Source organism: Crinia signifera, chromosome 3 (genome assembly GCF_055691185.1).
Source record: "Crinia signifera chromosome 3, ASM5569118v1, whole genome shotgun sequence".
Lineage (NCBI taxonomy): Eukaryota > Metazoa > Chordata > Amphibia > Anura > Myobatrachidae > Crinia > Crinia signifera.
This window is the reverse complement of record NC_139219.1, coordinates 296,143,711-296,167,653: the sequence shown is the minus strand read 5'-3', so window position 1 is coordinate 296,167,653 and position 23,943 is coordinate 296,143,711. Positions and strand designations below refer to the sequence as shown.

Genomic DNA, 23,943 nt, shown 5'->3' with positions numbered 1-23,943 from the left:
GGGCCGACAATGTCTAGGTCGACTACTAATGGTCGACAGCGACTAGGTCCACACCTGAAAATGGTCAAAATACCATACGTCAGCATTGCCAGGTCGACACAAGCTTAAGGTCGACGTGGGCATGGTTGACGCAAGTTTTTCACGGGTTATGTTGGGGTCTGTCGACATATGATGGCATGGACACCGTATTAGCGTACTGCGTCCCCTCACATGGCTCACTCTATGCCCACTTGGATAGTAAGGTATGAACCAAGTTGGTCCACACCCAAAAAAACATGGAAAAACTTGTGCCGACCTTTTGAGTGTTGAACATGTCCATGTCGACCTTCTGTCAATGTCGACTATTTCCAGGTGTCAACCTAGTCACTGTCAACCCAGGGACCGCATACCCTCTAGCCTAAAGTATACCATCACACCGTATAGGGTAATGCTAGCCATTAGATTAGAGAATAGAAGGATAAACAAAGGTAATAAAGGGATAGGGTCACTGATGATCATTTCAGCAATGTTGTTCCTCGCTTCACTACAGAGCAAGCTTAGGCCTGTCCGCGCATCACACCCAGAGCATACTAAAACTTACTTCCACAACCGCTGGAGAGATACAGGGGGGTAGAGTTATCAAATCTTGGAGAGTATGTGGAGAAGTTCCACTTGCCAACCAATCAGCTTCAAACTGTAATTTTTCTAGCACGTCCTGCAAGATGACAGTTCGAGCTGATTGGCTGCTATGAGCTTTACCTCTATCCCACTCATGTAGACTAGCTGAGCTTTCTCCAACAGAATTGGTAGATTTATTAAGCTCAGTATTAAGTGTCTGTTTTTTTTTTTATCACTGGCCAATCAGCTCCTACCTGTCATTTTTCAAACCAAGCCTGTAACTTCACAGTTAGAAGCGGATTGGACGGTGATAAAAACCAGACACTTTATCACTTCAGCTAGCTTAATAAATCTGCACCACAGTATCTGTTTAAAGCATGCTGGTGGTGCTGTTGTTGCAACAACAGGTATTATTGGAGAAAATATAGTACTCAAATCATACAACAAAAACCATATACCTCACAAAAAATCCTCTACATAGTTGAATCGCATCTTTACTTTAATATTAACTGTACAACTTAACTATTCTTTGTAGAGTTCCCCTTATATCAAATAGTACAAAAGAGCATGACTTAAATTACATTAAAGACAACAACAACAAAATTTAACATCCTAATATGTATCTACTTTAGAACAACCAGTGTTTTTTCACAATAATAGATAAGGAAAGATTTATTAATTGCTGGGAATTGTAGGTAAAATGCAAACCAATTTACATGCCAGCTAATCCAGACACATTCTGCATGATATTCGCAATGTAGGGAGGTAATAGGTAAGGATAAAGAAAAGAAGACAACACTCCAGCATCATCTCCTGCAGCGCCTCTTCATTATCTGAATATGTGCTCATCTGTCACCATTTTTTTTTATATTGAAAAGAGGTTAATGTATTCTAAATTGCAAACGGCATAGGCGTGTTCTAGTGAAACTATGTTCTTCTATAAATGACACCACTGTGACAATAGTAAACTCAATTAATTCTCAAAGCAGTTCTACATTACAATAAAAATGTAATCGGCTCGTCAGAACCAAAAATGGTTCCCAAGGACATCAATACAGCAGAGATTTCTCAAGTCACACTAACAGTCCATGTTTTAAGGAAAACCATGCAGGGCACAGGTGACTAATACCCCTTTTACACCCAAATAACAGATCCGACCCGGTATTTGGAACTTGGTTGAAAGCCAGGTCGGATCCGGGATTTGACACTGTGGTGCCGACCCACAGTGTAAACAGGGGTGGCGCTTGGATATGGCATAATCTCCAAGCACTGTGACCGCCGATCACCCCGCCAGGACCGCTGATAGTCACGCTGGTAAACCCAGCACTAAGGTAAGCTGCTGAGCTGCCCCCGTCTGCGAGGTGAATGGTTGCCGCACAAAGGCATCCATTCACCTCCTCCCTGCCTCCGCTGCTGTCTGCACAGTACAGCAGCGGAGGCTATGTGCGCTCCCTGCAGGATGCTGCGGTCCGGAGGTTGAGCTTCCCCCATTGCTGTAAACAGGAGCCGGATCAGATGATCCAGTGTACCCATTTACACTGCCTTCTACCCAGGTCCTGCCCGTGGTCAGGACCTGGGTAGAAGTCCTTTGTGTAAAGAAACATGGGTTAACCCCCTTTACACCACCGTTGACCCAGGTCCACGAGGGAAAACCCAGGTTTTTGTGGTTGTGTAAAAATAGGATTTTGGGTACCTACCGGTAAATCCTTTTCTCGTAGTCCATATGGGATACTGGGTTGAATACTATGGGGATAGAGATCCTCCGCAGGAGAGACAGGCACATTAAAACTTTCAGTGTGGGTGCACTGGCTCCTCCCCTCTATCTCCCTCCACTAGTCAGTTTAGAAAAATGTGCCTCAGGAGAGGCAGTGCTTCTGGATGCTCCAGAGTTTTTTCTTCATTTTATTTTATTTTGTTATTTTGGGGCGCTGCTTTGACCAAGCAGCTGTCATGCTTCGTGGGAGTCAGGGAAAGGGTCATTCCCCGGCCTCTTCAGGTGCAGAGCTGACCCTGCTGCAGGACATCTGTGTGGGACTTGTCACCTCACAGCATTGCGCTGTAGCGAGCAAGTCCCCCAGCTGCCGCACACCCCTGACAGGTCAGAAGCCGTCTGTGGTGAGTACAGGTTGGGGGTCCCACAAGGGGACACACCAACCGCTTTGTGCGGCAAGATGGCGGTGGCAGTAGCGGCGGCCCTCATGCAGGGACCGCTCAACCCCCCCCCCCCCACATCATTTCACTGGCATAGGGGGATTGCCGGTGGACCACCAGGGATACCCATTGCTGTTTTTATTAAATATGCATTTTATGCCAGTATAAATATGTTAGAAGAGCCAGCTCTGTGTGTAGGGGGCTGGGCTTCACTCAGAGCGGGACCAGGCTCTGCTGGGCATGCCCTGTCTCTGCTTCCTGCTTCTTCATGCTGACAGAGGTCACCATTACAGCTCCTCAGTGGCATGGTGAATTCTGATCCTTGCAGCGCAGCAGAGACAGCAAGTTATTTAAGCGTTTTAACGCCGCTGCGCTATATAGCACTGTGTTGTTATTTCACTGTGTTGTGCTACCAGATCTCCCAGATCTGTGAGCTAAGGTTTAGGGTGTACTGGTCACCCATTTTGCTCTGATTCTACCCCACTGGTTAGTTAAGCATCGCACACTGCAGTAGTCACTGACACATAGTGTACACTGATTTGCTTACTGTGCAAATTACAGTCTGTTTGAGGTGAGTGTTTGAGTGTTACTGTGGGGTGTTTGGGTGCAGCCTCATCATGGTGAAGAAATTAACCTGCATGGTGTGCAGCACCAAATTCATACCTGCATCACAGTCACAGGTTACATGTGAGCCCTGTATGTCACCACAGCCTACTGGTGTGGCCACTCAGGTCAGTGGGGTACCCCCACAGCAGGCAGATAGTCAAGAGCCTGCTTGGGCCAGCAGCATGAAAACTCTGCTGGACTCTGTTGCTTCCCAGCTTTCCTCAAACACTCAAAGAATACCTTATCACCAGCATTATTTCATCTGAACAATCTGTTAAGATTTCTTCAGGCTGGCTTGGAGCTGGGACTTCGATTGGGTTCCTTAAAGGTCCAGATCTCGGGTCTGTCTGTGTTTTTTCAAAAGAAACTGGCGGCCTTGCTGGAGGTTCAAACCTTTTTGCAAGGGGTCCTGAGGATTCAGCCCCCTTTTGTACCGCCTACTGCGCCTTGGGACTTGGACGTGGTTCTAACATTCCTGAAGTCCTCTTGGTTTGTTCCGTTGGAAGAATCTGAGTTGAAACACCTTACTTGGAAGTCAGTTGTCTTGCTGGCCCTGGCTTAGGCCAGGAGGGTGTCCGAGTTGGGCGCGTTGTCGTGTAAGAGCCCTTACCTGGTGTTCCACGAGGATCGGGCAGAACTCAGGACAAGGCCGCACTTCCTACCAAAGGTTGTGTCGGCATTCCATCTCAACCAACCGATTGTGGTTCCTTCCAGTGCGGCACATCCGGATATACCATCTTCCTTGGATGTGGTTCACACTCTAAGGGTGTATGTTCGCACAGCCAGAATCCGTAAGACGTATATTCTCTTTGTGCTTTATGATGCGCAGAAGAAGGGTTCTCCTGCTACTACAAGAACCATCGCACGTTGGATTCGTTACACGATTCAACAGGCGTATGCAAAGGCTGGTTTGTCTCTTCCGCCATCATTGAAGGCTCATTCCACCAGATCCGTAGGGACTTCTTGGGCAGCTGCCCGGGGAGTCTCGGCCCTGCAACTTTGCAGGGCCGCAACTTGGTCAGGTCATCACACCATTGTGAGATTTTAATGAATATAATATTTAAAATGCATCACTGAACTTTTTATGGTCTGGAATATCCACCACATGCGCACACTAGGAATTTTTTGTGGATTTACAGTGCAGCATCAATCAGGGATGAAGGGGGGGGGGGGGGTGAAGGCATTACATACATTTCATTAAGACATTACATGTGGGGAACACATGCCCGCCGAGCTGCACAGCGCCTAGGCAGCCATCAGCGGTGCCACTGGTCGCTGCAGCAGCCAGGTAGGTAACATTAAGCAGAGACAGTACAGTTATGACATAGGGAGCACATACCCGCCAAGCTGAACAGTGCCTAGGCAGCCATCAGCGGCCCCACTGGTCGCCGAAACAGCCATGTAGGTAACAATACAAGCAGAGAGACAGTACAGTTATTACACATGGAACATATTTGGCTGAACTGCACAGCTCCTAGGCAGCCATCAGCGGCGCCATCTTGATCATGCTGCTCAAAGGCAGCAGTAATAATATTATTTTCATGGCAACTGAAGCATGAGTTCAACCGGATGCAGCACTTTTCTTCCAAAGCTGGCACACCCTTACAGCTTGTTGTTCAAAGGGTGTGCAACTTGTGACGGTACAGCATACAGGCTTTGCAAACAGTGGTTACGGAGGTACATGGTACAAATCATTGTAAAGAGACAGTAAACAAAGAAAATACATAGCTTTCATTAGCTTAGAGGCTGAGAGAGATGGTAATTGGTGAAAAATAAAATGATGCCATGTGCGGGTGTAAGTCCAAATTCAGTCATATCCTTAAAACCTTGACCCTTAGGGTACCTGGGTGTGGTATAGGATCCCAACAGTTGGGATCCAGACAGTCATTAACCTGACTGGCCAGACTCAGACAGCGGCGTGAGTGCAACAAAGCCCCTTTGCTCGCCACGCTGCGGGCACAGTGGCTTGCTACGCTCACCACCTATTCTATTCTCCCTCTATGGGGGTCGTGGACCCCCACGAGGGAGAATAGCCGGTGGCCGTCGGGACCCCGAGTGTCAGGGTTTTGACTGTCAGGATCCCGACTGTCAGGAAACTGTCCGGCACCGTGTACCTTGAGTCCAGAGTTTGAGAAAACTGCAAATCACTCAGCTTCCAATCCTTCCAACATGGTACAGTAGCTATAGAAAGCGCCTATGTGTAGATACACTGTGCACATGCAGACTCAACACAGTCAGAGAAGGCAGACATTACTAGCTGCTATCCCAGATTCCCAGTAAGCTATGGGATCTACATTGTGCCTTCATGCACACTAATAGGATCAAACCAGCTGTTTGCAAGTTATGTGGGAAAATTTATTTTCGTGTACAATATAACAACCACACCTATCGTCCAATCTCAACCAGGGAGAACAAGCGGCAGTTACCACAATAACTACTTTAATATAGTTTATAATGCTTTTAGCATCTCTCCTGGTTATGCTTTTCACATTAACAAATAAAGGTCAGGCCAGGGACAGCTTTCTCGTCCACCTGAGCAGAGGACTATGGACCTTTAAGACGCATGCTCTTTATCTAGTCTTTTCTTTTGTCCTTCAAAATGATGAGTTGGGAAAAATATAGGTATAGAGCTACAGTCTTTTACCTTTCGCTTTCACCTGTTCATTCCGCAGCACTTATCTCCCATTTGGCAGTACTTACACTGACCTTTCCGGCCTTGATTCTATAGAGTATATTGAACTGTAGCAACATCTCATGTGCTCAGAGAACGCATTTGTATTTGCATGGATACGTTTTATTTCTTCAGCTTAAGAAATCCAGAGATACTTTCCACCCAACACTGTAAGAGCCACACACAAATCACATAATACCTTTCACATAAAGGAACCTGGGCTATCAGGTTGCGGAACACGAGAGACTCTCACCTGTAACGAGTCGGTGGTGTGGTTAGTGGGCTGGCCGCTCTTACCATACCCTTGCCCGTGAGCACTCAGCAGCCTCCCGCTCAGGTCAACCGCCGCCCGCCAGTTCTTACTATTCTGTTGGAAGAAGAAACAGAAGATGGTAACGGACAAATGATGCCAATAAAATGCTAAGCTGGTTAATTTGCTTGAAGTGGCTCCATCTAGTCATCAGTAATGATGACAAGGTCAGTAATAATGGCCAGAAAACACCGGCTATGTCATTTGTCAAAGCTGGATGTGTAATTAGGCAGTCAGTGAAGCCAAGCGCGAGACACTGTTTATGGTGACAACATTAGTATAAACAGGACACCCCGCTCTATTTTCTGAGACGCTAAACAATTATAGTTTAGCATGGGTTAAAATATACGCACCTGCTTATATCAATGGACAGTTTTTTTGATTTTAGTTTTTTACCCATTAGCTCATATAGATAACAAAAAAAAAGAAAGATAACCTGGGGATCTTAGTAGAGAACAAGGGGTCTTGTTCACAGTTCATATAAGGATAGATAAAGAACGGATAACACCGATACTGTAACAAGAGCAGCGGGATGATACCCAGGGGCAAGGCTGCACAACAACTAGATTACGTTCCTCCACAGTGATCTCCTAGGTTCTTCTCCAACTTGCTTAAAAGCTCATCCCCCGTTTCTATAACCAACGCTACCTCATCTCCACTCTTCTTTCCTATCTGGACCCTCTAATTATCTCTATTGGCCGAATACCATCTCTATGAAGGCTACAGACAAATTTGCTCACTCATCGCCCATCATCTCACGTGTCATCTCCTGTTGTGGCTAGAACCAAATTTTTTTTTTTTACTTTTCCCATCATGCACTGGGTCCACGTATACCTGGAGGGGGGACATAAATCGGTGGCGAGGGTGCAATCCATTAAAAAAAAAATAACCCACACCTACGTAAATTACAGATAAAATAAAAAACGCAGTGAGGGCATCTAACAACTTTCGCCCTCACCCAGCGTCACATCCTGGTAAAAAAACAGAAGTAGGTCTAGACACAACCATATTTTTAAGACTGAAGAAAGCAACTGTCCTGAAGTCAAGCCCTTCCACACTCTCTAGATAGCTGTTGAGAACATCCTGCTTCTTCTATGTTCTCCAAATCAGATTCCTGGTTTTATCCTGAACTCTGAATCTATGCTGTGTCCTTCTCCGCACTACTTCCAGAATCAGCTCATCCAAGCCATCTAGTCTAGATTACTGTGCTGCTTTCTGGCCTCAATCACACCTCTCCAAGCTTTTTAGGGGTACGGGTGTATTTAGCTAAACGGAATGGAGTGCGGTGGAATATTTGTAAGACTAATATGATCATAATTTTTGGGAATTTTTATTTTATCCCCAACATTTACTTCATACCCCCAGCTTCCTGCTGTCAATTTTAATAAAATCTCTGCTGTCAATAGCACCATCACTCATCATATTGAAGGAGGAGGAAGTGCTCTGCATCGCATGCCTGCCCTATCTGCAGGGAGAACAGTAGGTAGCTGTAAGGCCTGAGAGGCATGCTGGGAGCAGTGTGAAAGGCATGTAAGGGACATTTAATCAGAGGACAGTGAATGTATGCAGTTTTGAGGCAGACAACTCATATGCATCAGCACAGCTGCAGTGTATTCTACCACACAAAGTAGTCATCAATCTCCCGGGGATATCTGCAGCAACTGTAAGGGGAGTATAGTCAATGGGTGAGCGATGTGCGGCCCTAAAGTCACAGGCCTACACCACCCTGCAACCATTACAGATGGGCATGTAAGGATCATGAGGCAAGTCTGGTGGTATGCAAGAATGTCCCAATGGGAAGATGGAGGCATGAGAAGAGGCCAGAGTGGGTTGCGAAGGAGTTTTTGAATATAGGTGCGACCTGACGGTCTGTGGGGGTTTCTGTGCATTTTGAGGTAGGTGGGGGTATAAGGACATGTGTGGCTATTTTGTAGCAAGTAGGACACGGAAGTAACATTTAATGGAAATTTGGTGCCAATGAGGGGTGAATTGTGGCATTTAAGGCTTTCAATGCAAAACTGTTTATCTGTGTGGCCGAATGTACAAGGACTGTGTAACTCCCTTTAAGCCCACATGCACACTATAATACCAACTTCTGTGTGCATATACACCACCATTGGTTGCCCCATCGAGCCGTATAGCAGATACAGTTTCTCTGACCAGTTTCCCATGCCTGCAGCTGTTAGCACGGACATGTCCATAAAATGCCCACTGAATGGACCATTTCGTCTGCACTAATAGCCAGCGCCCAATATTTATCAGCACATTTTTTATACCACCTTGCATCTGTGAGCAAAGCTGCTTGCACCAACACACCCAATGAACAAAGAAATTCTGCAGGCACTACTAGCGGCTTCCCATGAGTCACCATGAATATCGGCAGCCATGCTATGGGAACCACATCAGTCTTCCGATGCGAGTGTATCCATTTAGTATGTCTAGCAGTAGCAGCAGTGCAGTGCTTGCTGGGAAAATGAAAGGGCACTTATGTAGTACCCGGGCGCCCACTAAGCAATTTGCTTAGTGGGCTATTCTCCATAAGAAGATCGCATCGCAGTACCCGTTTTAGTGTTCTAAGATGCATGCGTGAGATGCGATGTTACCAAGTAATTTATTCACTGCTCTTTTCAAGCGTAATTATCGCATCGCATCTCATTGTACCTTATGTAAAATCGCATGCGATTTTTTAAGATACGATGAGGCATTATCTGTACTATAATTTCTACCCCCCCCCCCCACTATCCACGCAACCTCTAACCTTTTTCAGTGCAGCGTTCCGTTAACATGTGTCCACATTACTGTCTCAGATGTGTTGTATGGCTGCTGTGAATGTGTTCCTAAAACCACCCCACTATCCATGCCACCCGGAAGCATAGCGAGCCCCGCAAGGGGTGGCGGAACGCGTCCTCCCGACCTTTTCATACCCCCACTATCCACGTCGGTGTGGAGTTGATTTTACATAGTGTGGCGAGCATAGCGAGCCCAAATCGCGGCGAGCCCCACGAGGGGACACGGAAAACATGTAAAGTAATTTGTGTACGCTCGCAACGCTTCAGGCTCGGTGACTCGCCACACTATATAAAATCAACTCCACGCCGACGTTGATAGTGGGGGGGACGCGTTCCGCTGCGCTCGCCATGCTTCGGGGTGGCGTGGATAGTGGGGTGGTTTTAGGAACACATTCACAGCAGCCATACAACACATCTGAGACAGTAATGTGGACACATGTAAATGTCAAACTGTAAATTTTGTGAATAATGATTAAGATAATTAGTAGTCATTACATATTAAGAATAACAAAGATAATCATTAAATATAAGAAGAATCATAAAAACAATGATAAGAAGTATAAATACAAGATTATGAACAATACTGCAGTACCCTTTGGCAGGAGAGTTAATGCATGCAAAATCCTTAGAAATGGGTTCCCTGCACCCACACTTTTCCTCCACATAAACTCCTGCAGATATGAATTTAAGTGCCGTCTTGCAGTGCCTCTATGTCTCTTATTGCAACATTTTGCGGCCCCCACATCCACTCAATATTCTGGGTGTGTACCCCAGATTCAGGGTCCACGAAATTATATCTATGATTTACCCTGAAGTGTTCGTAGCCGGCCTGCTGTAGTTACTGCGTATTATACGCCCTCCAGAAATCGGAGAATATAATGGAGCCGGGGCAACGTTTTCGGTGATAGCAGCCGTAAGGGTCGTGGCGTCTCGCCTTTCTACGGGTGTGAGGAAGCAGGCCCGTCTCCCTGCATATGCCACTGAATACCCATTGCTGGGGCAGCATCTCCCGACGTCGTACTTCCTTTTCAGGGCCTCCAATGTGGGTCTGCGGCTGTGACCGCAGATCCACGGTGCAGGCCTCCATCATGAGGGCGTTGTACTGCACCGTCGTCTTAATCGACATATTTAACTCCCTCTGACAGTACACAACACTTGTAAGTTCCTGTGCCCAGGAGTACAGAAACCGGACCAGGGTCAGGAACGGCAGCCGGCATCCAGGCTACCAAAGGTCTGCTCGAACACTCACCTTTTTACGGCAGCACTTGATGTGACAGCGCCTCGTACTTTCCTTCACCGAGAGCCTCATCGGATGCCCATTAACGCAAGTCTACGTGACGGGCAGCAAATGCTATTCTTGTAAAAAAAAGCAACGCCTCCTCATCTGATGTCGGCAGGGTGAACAATGACATCTGCTCACCTGCCATGCCTGCGCTGTGCACACCGGTCACTGAAACAGTGGAACAGCTCTGAGTAGCATCCATCACTGACACCAAATCACCTCAGCGTGAGTGACCGGGAGCACTTACGCAAGTTCTGCCTGACTACGCTATTTACGTAGCTTAAGCTTATTCACAAAGCATAGATACGGTAACTGACAAACGTCTATCAGTACTGTATGCATAGAAAGTACTGGGATCGCATCGCAGTATCGCATGGCACTAAAACGGGACATGCGATGCGATTTCCTTCCGCAAGCGTGTGTATGTAAATTGGGCGCCCGGCTACTACATAAGTACCAATGAAACATCTGTAACACTGCAGTGGTAAAAGTGCAGCAGCCGGCCACAGCTATACTGGAAACCGCTAGACCAAAAACTAAGCAGCTGTTACAATCATATGGTAGACCTGCAGCTAAACAGGAACCACTAAGCCGGCTGGGGAGCAACTGATATACTTATATGGTAAATAGTGTTCATTCTAGCACCTGATATCTTTGAAAACCCATGCAGTTTCTCTTCCCTGCCTGGGGTGATGCGGTCTGCTGTAGTGCTTCTAGCACAGTGTGGTCTGTATATCAGCACTGATATGCAACCCAGACCTGTGCTAAAAACACCACAGCAGACAGTGACACCCCAGGCAGGGAAGAGGTATTGCATGGATTTTCAAAGATAGCGGGTGCTAGAATGAACACTAGTAAAGTCCTTCAGTGTTTTAGAGGCTCCTTCCGACCCAGTGAGAACTGCACCTTTGTGACCGCACTCTGTCTAATGCTTGCTGTGTAGGGGATTGCAGTTATTGAGCATACAAAGTTGTAAATGATCGCATAACTACATTAACGTCAACACTGCAGCAGTTTTTGGAAGATGGAGGGCCACATGTGGGACCCTTGAAATATGTCACTGTGCTCATCACAGATCTACACTGAAGATCTGTTGTATCAAAGATCACTGAAAATAAATCTGTCTGATGAATGAAATTCTCTGAAGTGGCTGTTCCTCTTCAAGTGTTTGGGGGTGATAAAACCTCATGTTTTGCTGGACTACCCCAAATCGGACAATTAAACTTTGAATGAACATTTCTAAATGATGTGGCTGCCCTGATGGCAATGACCTACTGCAGTGTTTTTCGACCACTCTGCCGTGGCACACTCGCGTGCCGCCTGAGCCAGATGTATATTTTTAACTCTACACCCAGGGGCACTTCACATTGAAAACAGTTGGCATTGGCATAAGGTCTCTCTCCTGTGTTCTGCAAGCAGACAAGCCTGGCGCAGAGGCTGTACTGTACTTTGCTGTGTTCATCTGGGAGACTATGTGCTTATTTTTGTGTTCTATGGGGACAGTGTGAATGAATGATTGTTTTTATGTGTGGAGTTAATTTGATATTTTTGATCATATGGGGGATTTTTTTTTTCCTGTGGGGGCCAGGGTCTGTGTTTTTCACCATGGGGGATAGATGGTGTGCCTTGGCAATTTCAAAATCTTGTCCGGTGTGCTGTTAGTTGAAAATCCCTGACCACCAGTAAACAACTGCAAGCGGCTACTACAGAACCAGGCAAAGCGATCAGAAGGCAATTATAGAAAGGCTTCTAATAAAAAGTAGGAATAGAATAAAATAAAGGAGTTGTGTTGAATATGTAGATATCCTGTACAAATAAAAGTAAAAAAAAAAAAAAAATTATTAATTAAAAAAGACAAAAAAAAAAAAAAATACAATAGAATCAGGTAGCCTAAAGGGAAAAAAATGGACTGGCGGGGTTTCATTCTATACAGCATGGGAACACAGCGTTTTCCACAGACACTACTAATAATACCTGTGCGCCTTTTCTCCCCAGAAACAAAGACTCAAAGGGGGCCATTAACTCTACATGTGACACCATTAAAGTGATTAAAACGTCCTCCTCCACCGGCTATGACATTCTTCTCCATCATAAATTACTCTGCTGCGGCACATTGGCACAGCTTTGGAAAATGCATTTATTAACCCCTTCCTGAGGCGTACCTCTTACACGGAAATGAGAGCTCAGAGCGTCTCCATTATATCATTAAAAGCTTTTTAACAGTCTGCTTCAGCCATCTATTCCCTGCTCAGCTCCAACCCAGCAATTGACCCTTCTATGCTTGACAGATACTTCTGTACGTGATTAACACATGATCGAAGGAAGCATTCTATGCGTTCAACGCATGTCCCCTTTCGGGTTAATATATGAAACAAAGATTTTCAGTATTTATTTTTTAAACCAGGTCTATATGCAGAACCAAAATGTCCTAGTAGAGGAGAAGCATGAGAATCAGAGGAATATACTAATTATATAGCATAGGAAGGCAGCGAGGACCAAGGTGTTTATGGTCTTCAAAAAAAAGTAGCAACACGTGTGATTGCTAATCTATGTAATAAAACGGAGTACTGAAAGAAAGGAGGTGATCACATTGGCACATGCACTAAGGACCTTAGTTATAAAAGGTGAGGAAGAAAAAGAAGAGGCAGGTGAGAAAGACTGAGGGGGAAGAAAGATGGAGATGCAACGAAGGACAGAAGAGAAAGGCTGAGGGGGAAGAAAGATGGAGATGCAACGAAGGACAGAAGAGAAAGGCTGAGGGGGAAGAAAGATGGAGATGCAACGAAGGACAGAAGAGAAAGACTGAGGGGGAAGAAAGATGGAGATGCAACGAAGGACAGAAGAGAAAGACTGAGGGGGAAGAAAGATGGAGATGCAACGAAGGACAGAAGAGAAAGACTGAGGGGGAAGAAAGATGGAGATGCAACAAAGGACAGAAGAGAAAGGCTGAGGGAACAGTCACTATTTTAAAATGTAATTAAGACTAATGTAGATACTGTGTTTCAAATTATTGAAAGCCCTCAATTCAGTGTAATAGATCTCATACCATACCCGGGGTATGTTTACCAATACCCCTTTTACACCAAAATCCCGGATCCAACCCGGTATTTGGAACTCTGTTCCAAGCAAGGTTGGACCTGGGATTTTGGTCCATTGAAACTGCGGTGCCGACCCGCAGTGTAAATGGGGGACAGCGCTTGGAGAGGACATCATCTCCAAGCACTGGGACCAGCTCCTCCCTGCCTCTGCAGAGTACAGCAGACTGTCTAGGTCGACATGGTTCTAGGCCGAAAGGTCATTAGTTCGACAGGGCGTTAGTTCGACAATGTCTAGGTCGACATGGGGTTTTTCAATCGCTGCGCTCGCCATGCGTCGGGCACACTGTTTTATTATCCCGCGCCCTAGTGGATGGTAGGGCATGAAATACCGCCTGTCGGCACATGTAGGCTCAAAAAACTGAAAAACCCCATGTCGACCTTTTCACTGTCAACCTAGACACTGTCGAACTAACGACCTTTCGACATAGAACCATGTCGACCCTTCCCCATGTCGACTTAATGACTGTCGACCATCATGCTGTAGACCAAATGACCGCATCCCATGACCGAGCATACCCATTTACACTGCCAGCTACCCATGTTCTACACTGCTCAGGACCTGGGTAGAAGTCCAGTGTAAAGGGACACAGGTTAACCCCATTTTACACCTTTTGCGGTCGTGTAACTTAGGTGCAGTATATTAAATTCACCAATCATCAGCAGCATTGATCAACAATTTAAACGACAATAGGAATAAATGATGAAAAACTTGTTTCCAGGGATAGGGTATTTCTCTGGGATATGTGCCTTTGACAAACTTAGCAAATGTACCCCATAAACAACTCTTCTACATTTGAATTTTCTGGGGGCACCCCGTTTCATAAGATTACCCATGGGTGAGGAGTGTTATATAAGCTTCATGGTATGATCTGGCCAGAAAACGGACCATGTTCTGTACTTTTTCTCTACTGGCATAGGGTTCTTAATTGGGATGGTATCCCTATGCCGGCAGTGCTTCCATGCAAGATGCTAACAGTCAGATATCCAGCATATGCATGGTGTGCAATTTTTATTGCCAAAATCACTATGCAAATAAGACACATGAAGCCTCCATGATTAAAATGATATGCAGCATACCTATATTCTGTGTGAGACTGCATACTGTATGTACCGGCACACATAATGCTATATTACAGTTAAGCATATTGTTTCATATGCCGATACCGCCACAATCTCAACCAGAATATAGGCATGCCACATTTTAATCAGCAAAAGTTGCCTCTTCATCCTATTCACAATGGGCAGTATTCAATGTGAATACTGGCGACGTGCAGCGAATCCTGTTTAGGATTCGCTGCACATTCGCCACTGCTCGCTGCGTTCCGGAGCCTCGCCGGCTCCGGTATTCAACGAGTCAGGGGCTCGCTGCCCCTGACCGGCGAATTCGAGCTCCTGCGGCGGACGCCGCAGGGAGCCTGAGGACAGTGGCAGGCAGGGAGATGGAAGTCTCCCTGCCTGCCCCAGAACGTTTGTGGGGGGGAGGTGGGCTCCCCGGGTGCCAGGCAGCACAGGCTTCTTCCCCGGGGGTGCCAGCAGGGGACCGGTTATATTCACTACACCCGATCATGCATATGTAATGATCGGGTGAAGTGAATATATGAATATCTAATGAGCGGCTCGGCTCCGGCCCCCTGCTGGCTGGTCTGTGTAAAAGGAAAAAAAAAAAAGTATTTTTTTTTAAATTAAATATATATTCATGTGCTTACAGCACATGAATAAAAATAGCATGCCCCTCCTCAGAATAAAATTCCAGATTTTTTGACACCAATTGTAAAAAACAAAACACTTTATTTTAAAAGTTCACCTTCCACTTCACCATAAAAAGATAGCGATTGCTACTCGGTGAATCATGGCGATAAAAACCTTGAAATGTATTCGCCATCTGGTCATTGAATAAGGTGATTCACCGTTTTAGTCAGAAATTCGTCTTACAGCACAAAATCGCCATAAAAACCTGGCGAATCAGCCTCATTGAATACCGCCCATAGTATTAATGGAAGAAGTCCCACAGCTCCGAATTGTCTGATGCACAAGTCGGACCAGTTTGCCTTTAAACTCTCCCTGCAGCTCCCCGGGAGGGCGCCATAGGACTTGGCACTAGATGTAACATTGTTTGTGTGCGATTTATTGCATGTAAAATAACTCGCGTGGAGCAGCCAAGGAATCAAGAGCAATCGGATCCATACATCATGGGTGCTAAAAAGAACCCGCTATATGCCGCTGATGGTTTGATTCCAATTGAGGAACGTGCTTTGGATCCGATCTGATGTCGAACACCTCTGATTTGTCCCGATTTCTCGATATATCACCTCGATCCATCGGAATTCGGGTAAAATCAGCTGAAATTGGACTTGTGTATGGGCACCATAAGAATTACAAACTGCGAGTCGGCGTGTTTGACTCCCCCCAAGTTGATCTCACTTTGCCACTAAATGACCCCCCCCCCCCCCCCCCAAAAAAAAACCTCACACAAAATAACTCCTTTTGGTAATTAGGGCCAAAGGTTAAATATTCATAATGATAAACAGGCTGAAACAAAGGGAACAGGAACCATACAGGTAGTAATGACGGCTGTGCGGCTATACAGGATCTGGGAAACGCTATAGCTGCCTCCCGATTATAAATGAGTGCATAAAACACAGCAGGGTTATGTGCACACCAGACAAGGAGAAAGGAAAAAGGGAACAAAACAAATAGATGATAGTTATTCACAGCAGTGAGCCTCACACTGATACAGTCAGCAGCAAATCCAGGTCACTGTATACCCAGATGCACTCACGACTCCAAGCAGAAATGTTAATATTTCATAACCCTCCTTACTGCGAGGAGACGAGGCATCGGGTGTAGGTTCCTAGATCTGTGCACTGCAGATGAACAGCAAACCAGGCACCAATACTGAGCTCTGGGTTTTAACTTCGTTCTTCCATGAAAAGTTTTTCTTACATTTCAAAACCAAAATGTATTTATGGTGTGAATCCAGCCTGCAGCCTCTTTTAGCTCTTTCTATATGTGTTGATTTTTGGTGGTTTAGGATTACACCCCCGCAGACTAATCCATATAGGATTGCATATACTAAGCCTTTATTGACAGGCATAAAATAATAGCGTGCAGACTTTTATCCTTTTCCTACCCAAAAACGGGTACTTGCGTATTATCACGGCGAGCATCGCATACCACTAAATAGGGTATGCGATTCGATTTTCGCGTGAAAAGGGCAAAAATGTACATTTAAATATCACATCGCATGCCAGCAAAAGGGATTTTTAATTGTACAAGCACCCTGATTTAGCTTACAATGTTAAATGCCCCCAGAATGTTAAATGCCCCCCCACTATCAACGACAACCCGAAGCGTGGCGAGCGCAGCGAGCCCGCGAGGGGTGGCGGTAAACGTCCTCCGACCTTTTCAAACCCCCACTATCCACGTCGGCGTGGAGTTGATTTTAGATAGCGTGGCAATCGCAGCGAGCCCGAAGCGCAGCGTGCCCCGCGAGGGGACGCGGAATACAAGCCCGAAGCGTGGCGAGCGCAGCGCGGGGAAGCGGAATACATGTAAAGTCATCGGCGTCCCCACACTATCTAAAATCAACTCCACGCCGACGTGGATAGTGGGGGTATGAAAAGGTCGGAGGACGCGTACCGCCACTGCTCGCCACGCTTCGGGTTGGCGTTGATAGTGGGGGTGGCGTTGACAATGGGGGTGCATTTAACATTGTAAGCACCCATCAGAGTGCTTGTACAATTAAAAATCGCATTGCATGCCGCTATAACGCATGCGATGCGATGCATGCTATGTACTACGATCAACAACGTGGGCACTGTGATAATACACAAGTACCCAAAAATGTATACAGACTCCTCCATTACACACATATATACAAGTGTTGCATAGGAGTCAGCGCCGCCTTCTGAGGCGTCCTAGTCGCATCCTATTGTGGGTAAAAAGAAGCAAAGAAAAGAACTTGCCGCTAGCTGAGTCACATGGGGCCTGGGGAGCTGAGTGGGGCCGTTTGGTGCAGCTGTAGCAACACATCTGTAGTATCTGATTGGACGTCCCGGGCAGCACCTGTACTTCTCTGCAGAAGGTCTGGTAACAGCCCCTCAGTCTGGATCACATTGAGTACTTGAGAATATCAATTACTCACTTTAATCTTTATCCTAATGGGCCTACACACGGGGTGAATTCAGGGAGGGAGATTGCTGCGAGTCGCTATCACCCGGTCATTAATACCCAGCAAGCTGGATAACTATTATCCCGGGGGCCAGGGCCAGTGTTCTCATCGGAAAACACTGGCCCTGGCTGATCGCTCAGCACACCATACTGATACATCGCTGTATGCTGAGCGATCGAGCGTCATTTAAAATGCTCAGCATATCTCCCCGTGTGTAGGCCCCAAAACAGTTAAACTTTTTTTCTGCAATGTTTGATGCGATCTGCAATTAGAGCAGGTTAATGCATCATAGTAACCTGGCTTTTGTAGATGACCTTTCATTCCATCAGCCAGACGCCAGAATCCATTGGCTCAGTCATGTGTCAAATATAAAATCAGAGCTATGAAATGTTAAATCTCCTGACATTTTCATGGTTTGGATGAAGAAACATTGTCAAAACCTTCTTCAACCGACCCATTGCTACGGTACTTCCACATCATAGGGCAGGGCTGGGCAACACCGGCCCTCCAGATGTTGATGAACTACACATCCCAGCATGCCTTGCATCAGTTTCAGCATGGCCACATAGCAAAACTAATGCAAAGCATCCTGGGATGTGTAGTTCACTAACATCTGGAGGGCCGGTGTTGCCTAGCCCTGTCATAGGGGGACGTTCTCGTCATGGGGATGCTGATCTGAAATGCGCGGATGCATTGCTAAACCTGACCATAATGAGTGCGATATGCACAAAAAAAAATAGATCAACTGAATATCAGCCAAACTGTTCTAACAACATCAGCATTGGAACTTTAAATATGGTGATTTAAATCCCACTCCCACCGTGTCATCATGCCGTTTTCAACGTTCTGTTGTCCATATGTCAGTGCTGACAATGTGAACATTGACACGGTATAATTGATCCCCATTTACCCTCTGAATAAATACAGCATTAAAATAAAACATACGTCATTCGCTGCCTGAGCGCGTATACCGTACATACGTATTTGCAAAATGTTATGATTGACGGCTGGAAAATACATATCAAGCATGCAGCGACTTTTCTTATTGTGGAAACACTTCTAACACAGGATGCCAAAGCATGTATCGGCAACATGTTCGATTCATTATTACTGGTAAAGGGAAAGCTTGAATTCATCAGCAATTATACAGATGCTGAGACCTGGTTCATTGTGCATTTGAGGCTTTGCAGAGCATAGAGAGCATGTGGATACTTACAAGAAGCTGTTTGAGCCCAGAAATGTCTGTTCCACAGAGTTGGCGGTGAGGACCTGCCTCTTCATTGCTGCTTGTTCACCCAGGAAGCGCAACATAAGCTCACGCACTGCGTCACCCTGAAACAGAGACAGACAAAACCATCATCTGGGGTACAGGAAAGTCAAAGCCAACACTGGGGGAGAGGACACAAAACGTGGGGAGATATAAAGTACTTAACCAATCAAATCCTAACTGTAATGTAACAGGCTGTTTGAAAAATGACAGGAACTGATTGGTTGGCATTTTATCTCTCTCTTTATTTCTACCCAAGCATTGATACATTCCCCCACCAGCTCTAGCTAGCTTTAGGGGTCATGTCCATATACTAACAGAAAATGCTGCAGCAATATATATATATATATTTAATCCAGTCAGTGTTATAGGGGGTTACTTGGTGTGAAATGCAGACACTACATCAGGGGTGGACACAATGTAGAAATCAGGAGTTAGAAAGTCATATGAGAGATGTGCAAAATATCTGCTAAAAATGCCAGCGTCTCTCACATTTGTTATATAAACTCAAATATAAAATTGTGTGTAAAAAAAAAAAAAAAGATTACATTTAAATATATAAAAGGTAAATATCGCAGGTCATTCGGATGAATAGAAAGGTTTGCTTGCCAATTTTCTCACATTTTGAAAAATTCACTTGGCACTCAAAGGGTTAAAGTATGAAGATATTTTCGGAGGCTGCAAAAAAGCTAGTTTAAGGAAGGACAATTGAAAAACATAAGAAAACTCATTGCAATGCAATAGACACTATAGAACCTAAAAGCAACAGTAAAGGCCCCCATACATTAGTCCGACTTGTCCTAAGGACAAGTCGGACCTGATTCCCCCCTTCAGCTCCCCGGGAGGGGGACACACGATTTGGCACTTGATGTGCCAAGTTTTGCAAATGATACATCGCATGCGATGTATCATTTGCAACTCCCGGGGAGCTGCAATGTGAAGGGAGCAGGGGAACATTGAGGCGGCTGGGGGGACGGACGCTGCGGGGGACACAGAGGCGGCAATTACTTACAGCTGAGCCGGGCAGGGGGAGCCGGGAGCTGTCTGTACTGAAGAAAAAAAAAAAGCCCATACAATGAATGGGCAGCCTGTGATTGGCTGCTGAGCACTCTCTCAGCCAATTGCTGACTGGCTGAGAGAGCGCTCAGCCAATCACAGGCTGCCCATTCATTGTATGGGCTTTTTTTTTTCCTTCCGACCTGACAGTGACAGCTCCCAGTCCCGGCTCAGCTGTAAGTAATTGCCGCCTCTGTGTCCCCCGCAGCGTCCGTCCCCCGCAGCGTCCGTCCCCCCAGCCGCCTCGCAGCGTCCCCCCCACCTGCATTGACGGCTACCTGGGGGAGCGGCAGGCAGCACAGATGGAGACCGGGGGCGCGGCGGGAGAATATAAAGAAATCTTATTCAAAAGACCGGGCGGCCGCTGTTTGGCTGAGAGCTCAGCCAATCAGCGGCCGCCCGGTCTTTTGAATAGGATTTCTTCCTATTCTCCCGCCGCGCCCCCGGTCTCCATCTGCGCCGCCTGCGGTCCTCGCCTGCCGCTCCCCCAGATACCCACAGATATATCGGATCTGAACATCGTGGGTGCTAAAAAGCACCCATGATGGGTCCGATTCCGATATATCTGATGTTCAGCAGGTCCGACGCCGTGATCCGATCCGATGTGCGCGGGACCGCGCATCAGATCAGATGTCAAACACCTGCGATTTTGGGCCAATTTCACCCGATTTATCGGCCCAAAGGGCCGAAATCGGCCGAAAATCGCATAGTGTATGGGGGCCTTAACACACATGAATTTCACATTTGCCACGACTGGCTGATGGTAAGTGGGGAGATAAAGAGGTTTGCTTTCTTGTACTTGATCACACGGATCGCTCCCATAAGTCGGATTTAGCTGTGTAAAATAGCTGAACTCGACCACTGTGTGGGATACGGTCATTAGATCTACACCAACTAGGTCGACAAGCATTGGGTTGACACCACTAGGTCGACAGGCAGCAAGGTCAACATGGGTTTAGGTCGACAGGTCATTAGGTCGACACAAGCATTAGGTCGACAGTCAAAAGGTCTACATGGGGTTTTTCACAGTTTTTTGAGCAGACAGGCGATATTTCATGCCATACCATCCACTAGGGCGTGGTGGGAGAATAAAATAGTGTGCCGAGCGCAGCCAGGCACCGTGCCCGAAGCATGGCAAGCCATGCGAGAGGATGCGGTGCACTTCAAACTGTGTCCATGTCGACGGTGTCGACATTCTGGTCAAAAAACTGTGAAAAACCCCATGTCGGCCTTTTGACTGTCGACTTTGCCCATGTCAACCTAATGTCCTGTCAATCTAGACCCATGTCGACCCAATGCTTGTCGACCTAGTTGGTGTAGACCTAACAACCCACACCCCAATGTGTTGGGTGTGAGGGGAAAGTGCCGCTTGGTGCCCGAGCGGATCATTGTGCGCATATTTCTAATCACCAGCACAAGAAGTACCATTTAGTGGATGACCTCCGTGCAACAACTGAATTCCCCATAGACCTAAGATAACTGCACCCAAATAGACAGCGCCAGAATATTTGAAAGTCACCAAGATCACATCACAGTTCACATTTCTTAATTGATTGACACTATCTTGTTTTTTAACCCAAGTGAATTTGGCAAAATAGGTGTGAAAATTGCCAACATTGTTAGTCATCATAATGACCTGTAATGTTTACCATATATATATATATATTTTTGTTTTTTAAGGGCTGAGACTTTGTATCCCCTGTCTGTGAACTTATTAACCATGGCATCTAGAGCTGGCTCCAATACTGCGGGGTGACTCGTTATGCGTGCCACTCTAATTAATTGGGATTTTGGATTTTATGTAATGGAGATGATCATTGAGAGTAGAGGAAAATGCCGTCAGTGATGTGACAATAGCATAATACAGTAGCAAAATAATATACAATATAATAGCATAATAACAGTAAATGTTTATCAGCTGTGCACATTATAACTCTTATATGTGATTTACCGTATATATAGCCGTTCATACGATCTTGTCTCCATTTGTATATAATCTTTATGTTGTACTGTATATGTATACATGTTTTTAAATTGGTGTGTTGTACGGTCAGGAGCTACCTATATGCCAGCACTAAATCCCCTGGTGTGGACACCCCATCCGGGCTGCGGGATCAGCTGGAGACGCGAGTGGAAGACGGCCCACCTACGGAGGTGCGGCCTGACATCACTGGGGGTCCGATTCTGAGACACTCCCCCGGAAGCGGTGCGCACTGGTCCCGGGGAACCGCGGCTACACGTTATTCCACTGGCATATAAGGTTAGCATATGAATGTGTTCTGCTTATTCTTTTTGCACAATCACTATAGCACTTTATGAGTGTCCGTCCTGATGAAAAGGCTACTGGGCCTTGAAACGTTGGTGTAATCTGACAACCTTTTTTCTGCATCACTAAAGATTTATCTTTCTAAAGTCCGGAGAGTGCAGGCACTCTGGTAGAGTGACTTATTATCAGAGTATCCATAGAGGGAAATGTCCACAGAAGAGCGCACTCACCAGAATTGAAAATGTTAAAATTCCAATGCTTTAATTCATCCTTGCACGACCCTTTTTCAAGACCTCCAAACAGTCAGGTTCATTGCTGCCAATGATGAACCTGACTGTTTGGAGGTCTTGAAAAAGGGTCGTGCAAGGACCCGAAACGTCAACCATTGTGATGCAAATTTTAAAAGGATGAATTAAAGCATTGGAATTTTAACATTTTCAATTCCAGACAGACAGACAGACAGATATATAGAGATAGAGATATATATCTATATCTATCTATCTATCTATCTATCTATCTATCTATCTATCTATCTATCTAAAGAGCCCAGCACAGCCTCCGTATAAATTGCTGTGTTGGGTGCCCGCACTATATGTTTAAATTTAGCACATTTTTTAAATTTGATTTTATATAACAAATGTGAGCGACGTTGGCATTTTAAGCGGATATTTTGAACATCTCTCAGATGTTGGCCCTCAAAGGGTTAAGTCATTTTTTTTTTCTGGCCCGATGCGTAAGGCTAGGTCGATGTATCACATGCTAGAATTGCATGGGATATCCTGGCAAGTAACCCAATGAGTGGATCCCATATGATATATCATATGCAATCCCATTCACCGCTGCCGAAGGCGGTCTGATCTGACAGATCTTACGTGTAGCACGTCCGATCTCCGACGCGCACAGGATCATAGACAAAACACATACGCTTGGAGTTTTGCCATTTCTTGGCTCGTTCCATCGGAATCGATGAAAAGTGGTCCGAATGCACAAGTGTATGGTCATCTTTACACCAAAAGCGTTCTGATGTACATTATTGTACTGCAGTTGGAAAAATCTCAGGAGCCAGGTAAACATTTAACCAAGGCACAGTAATTTTGCAAGTCATTACTTGTAAGTAGCAGGATGCATGTCTTCCATGGTGGTTTCATATACCATACTGGCGCTTCCAATGAGGCAACTGGCTAACTAATTCTATAATGTGTGATACATCCCATGCCTTAAGGCCCATACACAGAGTGACTTTGAGCTGAAATTAGCTCACTTTTGGCATTTTGAGCAAATTTTAGCACAACATGTTTTAGTGTGTATGGCACGATGATGAGCGTTGATTCGCACTTCCGCAGCATCGCCGGCTGCCGCAGTCCATTGGGTTGTTTTACAACTTTTCCATAGTCTTGTCCTACGGAAAGTGGTTCACCCCCTGTGGAGGGGGGGATTGCTAGGACGGGTAAAATTGCTCATTGTGCATGCAATTGAATAATCTCAGGTGGAATTACTTACTAATTGAATGCAACCCTTTTTAGTGTTAAGCCCTGTGCAGATCTGTTTTCAAACCCTCAATTGGAGGCCCCCAAATTGCCATGTTTTGCGTATATTGTTTTATTTATTGCTTTTGTCTTAACCAATAATTAGCCCATATATTCTAAAATTAGACAAATAATCAATAGATAATATTTAAT

General features: G+C 45.7%; 1 protein-coding gene across 1 annotated transcript in view; it reads right to left on the bottom strand.

The window, feature by feature from the left end:
* TRAPPC12 (trafficking protein particle complex subunit 12) overlaps nt 1-23,943 on the bottom strand; it is a 78,471-nt gene that overhangs the window by 45,601 nt on the left and 8,927 nt on the right. The window contains 2 exon segments of the mRNA XM_083178488.1: nt 6,279-6,392; nt 18,888-19,007. Coding sequence (XP_083034614.1) covers nt 6,279-6,392; nt 18,888-19,007 — 234 coding nt within the window.